This window comes from Bison bison, unplaced genomic scaffold (genome assembly GCF_000754665.1).
Source record: "Bison bison bison isolate TAMUID 2011002044 unplaced genomic scaffold, Bison_UMD1.0 scf7180017864249, whole genome shotgun sequence".
NCBI classification, from domain to species: Eukaryota; Metazoa; Chordata; class Mammalia; order Artiodactyla; family Bovidae; genus Bison; species Bison bison.
In genome coordinates this window covers 984,439-994,213 of record NW_011494821.1, presented here as the reverse complement: position 1 = coordinate 994,213, position 9,775 = coordinate 984,439, and the positions used below count along the sequence as shown (strand labels likewise).

Genomic DNA, 9,775 nt, shown 5'->3' with positions numbered 1-9,775 from the left:
GGTTCCTAGAATGTCAACATTCACTCTTGCCATCTTTTGTTTGACCACTTCCAATTTGCCTTGATTCATGGACCTGATATTCCAGGTTCCTATGCAATATTGCTCTTTACAGCATCGGACCTTGCTTCTATCACCAGTCACATCCACAATTGGATATTGTTTTTGCTTTGGCTCCATCCCTTCATTCTTTCTGGAGTTATTTCTCCACTGATCTCCAGTAGTATATTGGGCACCTACTGACCTGGGGAGTTCCTCTTTCAGTATCCTATCATTTTGCCTTTTCATACTGTTCATGGGGTTCTGAAGGCAAGAATACTGAAGTAGTTTGCCCTTCCCTTCTCCAGTGGACCACAATCTGTCAGACCTCTCCACCATGACCCACCAGTTAGACTGGTTCCAAATAGGAAGAGGAGTACGTCAAGGCTGTATATTGTCACCCTGCTTATTTAACTTATATGCAGAGTACATCATGAGAAATGCTGGACTGGAAGAAACACAAGCTGGAATCAAGATTGCCGGGACAAATATCAATAACCTCCGATATGCAGATGACACCACCCTTATGGCAGAAAGTGAAGAGGAATTAAAAAGCCTCTTGATGAAGGTGAAAGAAGAGAGTGAAAAAGTTGGCTTAAAACTCAACATTCAGAAAACGAAGATCATGGCATCCAGTCCCATCACTTCATGGGAAATAAATGGGGAAACAGTGGAAACAGTGTCAGACTATTTTTGGGGGCTCCAAAATCACTACAGATGGTGACTGCAGCCATGAAATTAAAAGACGCTTACTCCTTGGAAGGAAAGTTATGACCAACCTAGACAGCATATTCAAAAGCAGAGACATTACTTTGCCAACAAAGGTTCGTCTAGTCAAGGCTATGGTTTTTCCTGTGGTCATGTATGGATGTGAGAGTTGGACTGTGAAGAAGGCTGAGCGCCGAAGAATTGATGCTTTTGAACTGTGGTGTTGGAGAAGACTCTTGAGAGTCCCTTGGACTGCAAGGAGATCCAACCAGTCCATTCTGAAGGAGATCAGCCCTGGGATTTCTTTGGAAGGAATGATGCTAAAGCTGAAACTCCAGTACTTTGGCCACCTCATGCGAAGAGTTGACTCATTGGAAGAGACTCTGATGCTGGGAGGGATTGGGGGCAGGAGGAAAAGGGGACGACAGAGGATGAGATGGCTGGATGGCATCGCTGACTAGATGGACGTGAGTCTGAGTGAACTCCGGGAGTTGGTGATGGACAGGGAGGCCTGGTGTGCTGCGATTCATGGGGTCGCAAAGAGTCAGACACAACTGAGCGACTGAATTGAACTGATGAACAGTCTTCGGAGAAGGCAATGGCACCCCATTCCAGTACTCTTGCCTGGAAAATCCCATGCACGGAGAAGCCTGGTAGGCTGCAGTCCATGGGGTCACCAAGAGTCGGACACGACTGAGCAACTTCCCTTTCACTTTTCACTTTCATGCATTGGAGAAGGAAATGGCAACCCACTCCAGTGTTCTTGCCTGGAGAATCCCAGGGATGGGGGAGCCTGGTGGGCTGCCACCTATGGTGTCACACAGAGTCGGACACGACTGAAGCGACTTAGCAGCAGCAGCATGAACACTCTTATCTTTTCAAAGTACATCCAAAACATGTGCTTTTGATTTTATTGGGCTTAACTCAACTTCACTTTCCATTTCTGTTGCTTTATTTCTTGTATTTTCTTTGAGTTCACTCTTTTTCTAGCTTTTGAAGTTGAACATTTAGATCACTTAGTTTCACTTTCTTACATCTTCACATCTTTTAATAAACTAATTTTAATAAATGTTTTTAAAGTTATAAGCTTACTTGCAAAGTACTGTTTTAGCTGCATCCCACAAGTATCTTCACTGTATTATAAGTAGTTTACAGTCTTCATTACGATTTCCTCTTTAACTTATGAACAATAAGAATGCATTCTTAGTTTCCAAACTTTTAAAAAAAATTCACATTGTTTAAAATTTTTCCAACTGCATTAGGTAAGAAAACATGATAAGTAGCTTGACATTTAAAATATGTAAAGTATTCCTTTGAGATATACATAATTTTTTAAGTGCTCCTTATGACCCACATGTATGGCAGAAAGCCAAGAACTAAAGAGCCTCTTGATAAAAGTGAATGAGGAGTGTGAAAAAGTTGGCTTAAAACTCAACATTCAGAAAACTAAGATCATGACATCTGGTTCCATCACTTCATAGCAAATATATGGGGAAACAGTGGAAACGGGGACAGACTTTAGTTTTGGGGGCTCCAAAATCCCTGCAGATGGTGATTGCAGCCATGAAATTAAAAGAGCTTGCTCCTTGGTAGAAAAGTTATGACCAACCTAGACAGCATATTAAAAAGCAGAGACATTACTTTGCCAGCAAAGGTCCGTCTAGTCAAAGCTCTGGTTTTTCCAGCAGTCATGTATGGATGTGAGAGTTGGACTATAAGGAAAGCTGAGCTCCGAAGAATTGATGCTTTTGAACTGTGGTGTTGGAGAAGACACTTAAGAGCCCCTCGGACTGCAAGGAGACCCAACTGGTCCATCCTAAAGAAAATCAGTCCTGAATATTCATTGGAAGGACTGATGCTGAAGCTGAAGCTCCAATACTTTGGCCACCTGATGCAAAGAACTGACTCATTGGAAAACACCCTGATGCTGGGAAAGATTGAAGGTGGGAGGAGAAGGGGACGACAGAGGATGAGATGGTTGGATGGCATCACTGACTCGATGGACATGAGTTTCAGTAAACTCTGGGAACTGGTGATGGACAGGGAGGCCTGGCGTGCTGCAGTCCATGGAGTCGCAAAGAGTCAGACACGACTGAGCAACTGAACCGATGAATATAAAAGACTGTATTTTTTGGTTTCCTGGGTACATCATTGCTAGCTTTTTAAAATTTCATTGCTCAAAATTGTTATATCTTTAAAGTATAAATTTACTGTTATTTACCCTACTTGGTACTCCATACTTATGTTGAAGACACACTTCTCTTTCTTAATGCTTGAAAAACTCCAGTCATTATCTCCTCAAATATTCTTTACTATTCCCTCTATTCTCTTCTCCTGGAATTCTTTTTATGTATCTTCCTAAACCAAGCTTTTAACTATTGCTCTGGTTAGTTGGCATCAGAGCTTTATATAAGTAATGACCATGTACAAAATCAATTTTGAACACCACTAGAAAACTTCACTGTCTTCTGGTGATTAACATGAGCTCCATTTCTACTATTCTCCTTCAAATTGAGAACTCTATGGCCTTTTGTTTGATTCCTTGTGTAACAGGCTCTTACTCATTGCTCAAAACTGAGGATTTCCAACACACAAACACTGTTGCAGTGCCAAGCTTTGTACTGAAACTGGTTAAAGGAGAAACCTAAATCAGAAACTGTCTTTAGAAAGTTAAATCCCTTTTTCAATCTCAGCAGAAAAGTAACAGAATTTTTAAGTATTTATAACATTCCCAGTTGATGTCATCTGGGAAAAGAATGGGTGTTAAGGCAGGAAAAGGCAGTAAGGGGAGCCAAGAAGTAATACCCTCTGTTAGTACTTCTCAGTACTATTTGCACTTCTATTTCAGCCACTCTCCAAATAAATGAAAGCACAGCTATTACAACACCAAAGCAAAAGCTATTCTAATTGGGAAAAATACCAATATTTGGACTTCTGGGGTTATTGTGACCTGATCTGCTGAAAGATAAAACATACAAAGACTACTGAACACAACAATACCATGACTTATACTGTTACCCCAGGTGAAAATCATAGAAGACTAGATTTATACTTCATGCAACAAGATGAGCTGCTGCTTTACAGGACATCTTTAAATTTGTTTAGGCAAATAGCCAAGCCATCCATAAACTAAACAACCTTTACCTTTTACACACTGTGCAATTTCTTTAGAAATGACACTAAAAACTGTCAAAAAGGATCATTAAAACTCTCAAAAAGAAATTCATAAAAAGGATCATGAAAACTCTCAAAGAGAAATTCATAAAAAGTTAACTCATCTATTCTCTATGGCCAGTTTAAGTTCACGGAGAACTTCAGATAGTAAAGATACAAATGTATACATACAGATTATTTACTGGGTCTAGATGTATTCAAAGCAATTTTAACATACCAGGTATGTTTTTGAACCAACCCACATTCAGAGCTGCTTCTATATAAAACTGCAATTGATCATGTATTTCAGAAATGAGTTTCTTAGTCATTTTCATTTCTTCAGAATTTTATAGAAAAGACAATTTTATAATTTCAGAAAAGATAAGGAAAACTATACTTTCTTGAAGATAAAAACCATATCTCATTCATCCCAACCTCGACAGTGTCTTGCAGACTACCACCATGCCTAGACTGGAACACTAGCTTTCCCATCTCCTTGTCAGCCTATGAAGAAAAAAAATTAACAGGGAACAGCCAGCCCTCCTGCAACCCATGAGAAAACCATCCAATCCCACACTGCAGTGAGTAAACCTTTCCAAGGCAAGGGCTGAATTCTGTGAGCCCTAGCAACCTTCCATCCTATAGAACAGTGACTTTCAAACTGTTTTAACCATAATTCACAGCAAAAAATGTATTTTATCACACAACTCTATACATACATGTGTATATGTAACTAAAACAGAAAATTTTGTTCAATTATACTTACTTAACCTTACCAGGTAAATAATGTACTCTGTTATTTTCCATTGTATTTCTTTTCAAAAAACTGCTGGTAACAACCCATTCAATTCTGCTTTCCATCAAAGAGCTACAACCTAGTCTGAATAACACCACTCCCGGACAGTGGTTTTCAAAGTGAGTTACATGTGCCTGAGTGGGTACGCAAAGATCCTCCAAGGGATTCAGAGCCACATGGTGTTTTAACGGAATCAAATTCTAGATCCTCAACTTCCATAAAAATCTTTCCTAAAATAGAGACGTGTTTATGTGTAGATTCTCTCTGCACCTCTCTTTTCTTAATACCCTTCTCCCTACATAACAAATGAAAGGCTTTCACCTATCCTGAGTTTTACTATGGTTCACTGCCTTGTTGTGTAAAAACTCCACCGTGATATAAAACCAGAGGAATAATTTAAAAATATCAATGTCAGTAACAAAGTGAATGACTAGTAACTGGGTAACAAATCTTTTGGCAGGTCACACAGATGGCGCTAGTGATAAAAGACCCCACTTGCCAATGCAGGAGACATGAGACATGGGTTCAGTCCTTGGGATAGGAAGATCCTGGGGAGGAGGGCATGGCAACCCACTCCAGTATTCATGCCTGGAGTATCCCATGGACAGAGGAGCCTGGTGGGCTACAGTCCGTGGGGTCACAGAGTTAGACATGACTGAAGCAACTTAGCACGCATGCATGCATGGACTGCAAAGTCTGTTTCAACAAAACTGAAAGAAGACCTATCTGAGTTGTCAATCTATAAAATAAAATTGAAGCTAGAGCACTGGGTGATTGAACACATAATTCAGAAAGAGTTAAGAGAATAAAATAACAATCACTATTTAAAAAAAGAAAAACTTCTATTTACATCTACTTATTTATCAGACCAGGGGCTTAACTTACATCTATTTTTGTTTTGTTTTAAGGCTGTGCTGCTCAGCTTGTGGGATCTCAGTTCCCTGTCCAGGGATTGCACACGGGCCACAGCAGTTAAACCCCGAATCCTAACCACTAAGCCACCAGGGAATTTCCAACTTATATCTAGTTAAAAAAAAGAAAGAAAAGAAAAAAACTGAAACATATCTTTTTCTAGACATTAATAATATTCACTAGAGCTTAATGACTTAATTGGGCAGGAGAACCAATATATCTCTTAAGACCTGCATTTCCAGTAATTCTTACACCTTATCATACTATTTTTTAAGTGTATACAATATTTATGATATAATCACTTGCATAGTTTAAATTACAGCAATACTGCAATACAAAAGAAATTTATGTGCTTATTGCAGAGCAATCAGACCAATTTTTCTAATGGCTTTCAAGCACAAAATATTACTGTAGGCTAGTGGTTCTCAAAAGTGTGGTCCCTGAACCAACAACATCAGCATTACCTTGTTAACTTTCTAGAAATCCAAAGTCTAGGATCCCACAGATCTAGTGAATCAGAAACTCTAGGGGTGGGGCCCAGCAATCGTCCTTTAAATAAACACTAGAGGTAAAATTCTGATGCACACTCAAATTTGTGTTCTAAAAAATCACTTTTTAGAATAAAATTCCAAGGAAGATGTTAAAACTAACACAAGGAGGGGGGAAAATGTAAAATTCCTGCTGAAGAATTTATTCACATTTTTTTTAATTCAATGGATCGGTGATGGATATTATCATAAATCACTATGATTGACTATACTGGATATGTCTAAAGCATGAATTTTTTATTTAAATTGTCAGAATTAACAGTACAATAGATTTTACATACTTTAAATCTTTTTAAATTTAAAATTAAAATTTTTTTAAGGAACAAGGGGTGTATGTAAACATTTTACAGAGTAGATAAACTTAAATGTTGAAGGATCACCAGTCTAGAGTAATGGTTCTCAAACTGTGGCCCTTGGACTGGCAGTAATGCAATCACCTACAAGTTTATTAGAAACACAAATTCTCAGGCTCCAGCCCAACATACTGTGTTCCAACAAGTTTTCCAGGTGATTTTTATCCACTTTAGAGTCTAAAAGCTGCTGGTCTATACTAGAGCATCTATTCCCAAAATTTGATGTGCATCTGAATTAACTGGAGAACGCCTTAAAACATCAATTGCTATAGACTCTAATTCCAAAGTGTCAGATTCAGAAGTCTGGGGTAGCTTCCAAAATTTTTCATTTCTAACAAGTTCCCCAGGAGATTATTAATGTGATGCTGCTATTTCACAATCATATTCTGAGAATCACTCACTGGTCTAGAGGGCTCTAGAAACCATATCTATACCTTCCTATGTCAATATCCAAAATGTAAACCATTCCCATCATCCTTCAGAGTAGGGTTCCCTCATGATATGCTCTCATACATTTGCCTTATACACTTTGTTCATTTGCCTTATACACTTTGCTTTTTTGGGGACTCAGCAGAGTCCGGCAGGGACATGGAATCAAAGCCACTGCAAGGTGTCATCTCTTAGAGCGTTGTGGGTCAGGAAGATCCCCTGGAGAAGGGAGAAGCTACCTACTCCAGTATTCTTGGGCTTCTCTGGTGGCTCAGACAGGAAGGAATCCGCCTACAATGCAAGAGACCTGGGTTCAGTCCCTGGGTTGGGAAGATCCACTGGAAGAGGGCATGGCAACCCACTCCAATATTCTTGCCCAGAGAATCCCACAAACAGAGGAGCCTTGCGGGCTACAGTCCATGGGGTCACAAAGAGTCGGATACAACTGAGCGACTAAGTGCACTATTAATCTTTTTTCTTCAGTAGAATTAAACTTCTATGAGTACAAGAGCCACACGAACCTTGCCCCTTCTGTATACCCAGCACCAAGGCACAATGCCTACCTGATAGTAGGTATTAAACATATTAATAGATAATTAACATTTGTTGAATAAATTACATGAAATGTCAGTTTTAATATAACACAGCTAAGGCTATTATTAGAATGCCAACTGTCCTGATTTACCTGGGGCTATCTCCCAAGTGCTAAGAGGACTGAAAGTCCTGTGTCCCAGGACTATCTAGCCTACCATATTAAATATCATTAATGTCAAAAGACAAAGAAATATCTAAATAATGCATTATTCAACTTGTTTTACAATTTCATTCTTAACCCTAACCTCTAAATAGACTTCTACTATACAATGCAACTAGAAATAAAATCAAGATTTATTCAGTGATTAAAATTAACATTGTATATACTACCAAGAAACTGGACAAAAAATTTTAAGACCGTTTTAGTACAGGGGTTGGGGGAGACTTATAAACTTACCCTCTTTAGCCAAATATAACTCTTTAAATTTTGCTCTCTTTTGATTAAATTCTTGCTCAAGCTGTTGCTTTGCACGTAAAAATTCTGCATTAATTTTTTCCAATTCTGCCACCCGCTGCTGAAGAGAAACTGAAAAGAAAAATACTAGTTAACAAGTAATAATTTTTATTTATAAATTAAGTTACAAGAATTGATTAGTATTGCAGCTGCATATTTCTATAAAGAAACAAGTGGTCAAGCTTCTCCCAAAGATCCAATATATTCCCGGAAATTCTAATTTTTCAAAAAAGACACTTCTACTCAACTTAATTCACACGTTGTGAATGAATCCTGTAAGCTGAAACAGTACATACATGGAGAATCACATAAAGCATATTTCCCAAAAGAAAGCTTCAAAGTTCCTTTGTATAACTAAGTACGTCCATCCACTTATGGATGTGTTAAATATTGGATTATTTGGGCTGTTTGTCCCACAAACAAATCCACTGCCAATCTTGCTAGTTCCTGTCTCTCTCATGTGTTATAAGCAAAATCTAAAGGGCACTCTGATTAGGACAGCTATTCTAGACCGAACCACTCTCCCACTTTCAAAATGGCTCATTATACTGAAATCATAATGAAAAAACCTTTCATATAGAAAGGATACAGAACTGTAAATTCTGTATGAACTCTCCATTACTGGGAGATTATCCGGTTTTTAGATTGATTATGGTATGGCAGGGACTGGGACCCATTTTTACTTGAGGAGCTCTATAATTTGGCCACAGCTGATTATATAAACACCTATCCTGACCAAACCCTGAGAGTATTTTGGTTCAACCAAGGAGAGGGAAATCTAAACTCTTGGCGGAATCCTTCACCGCAACAGCAACCCAGCCACAAAGCTATGACCCTAATTGCTCCAGGGGATGCTTATCGACAGTAACTGCTGCTACTACTGCTAAGTCACTTCAGTCGTGTCCAACTCTGTGCGACCCCACAGATGGCAGCGCACCAGGCTCCTCTGTCCAAGGGATTCTCCAGGCAAGAATACTGGAGTGGGTTGCCATTTCCTTCTCCAATGTATGAATGCATGTTAAGTCACTTCAGTCGTGTCCGATTCTGTGTGACCCCATGGACAGCAGCTCACCAAGCTCCTCTGTCCACGGGATTCTCCAAGCAAGAATACTGGAGTGGGTTGCCATTTCCTTCTCCCAGAAAGGGAGATAATACTACGTGTTATCAGTAGTAACATGTCTACCTAATTACCTAGGTCAGCAGAGGTCTCGGATCCCTACAACCAGATAATAACAATTTACTAAAATTTTAACCATGATCTGATATTATCTCTGAAGGCCCTCAGTTCAGGTCATTTGCTCAGTCGTGTCCGACTCTTTTCGACCCCATGAATCGCAGCACACCAGGCCTCCCTGTCCATCACCAACTCCCGGAGTTCACTCAGACTCATGTCCATCCAGTCAGTGATGCCATCCAGCCATCTCATCCTCTGTCGTCCCCTTCTCCTCCTGCCCCCAATCCCTCCCAGCATCAGAGTCTCTTCCAGTGAGTCAACTCTTCGCATGAGGTGGCCAAAGTACTGGAGTTTCAGCTTTAGCATCATTCCTTCCAAAGAAATCCCAGGGCTGATCTCCTTCAGAATGGACTGGTTGGATCTCCTTGCAGTCCAAGGGACTCTCAAGAGTCTTCTCCAACACCACAGTTCAAAAGCATCAATTCTTCAGCACTCAGCCTTCTTCACAGTCCAACTCTCACATCTATACACGACCAGTGGAAAAACCATAGCCTTGACTAGACAGATCTTTGTTGGCAAAGTAATGTCTCTGCTTTTGAATATGCTATCTAGGTTGGT

The 9,775-nt window shown here is 39.6% G+C and overlaps 1 protein-coding gene across 1 annotated transcript in view; it reads right to left on the bottom strand.

The window, feature by feature from the left end:
- RABEP1 (rabaptin, RAB GTPase binding effector protein 1) overlaps positions 1-9,775 on the bottom strand; it is a 104,280-nt gene that overhangs the window by 59,853 nt on the left and 34,652 nt on the right. Inside the window, exon 3 of the mRNA XM_010847507.1 lies at positions 7,927-8,073. Coding sequence (XP_010845809.1) covers positions 7,927-8,073 — 147 coding nt within the window. The remainder of the gene's footprint in view (positions 1-7,926; positions 8,074-9,775) is intronic.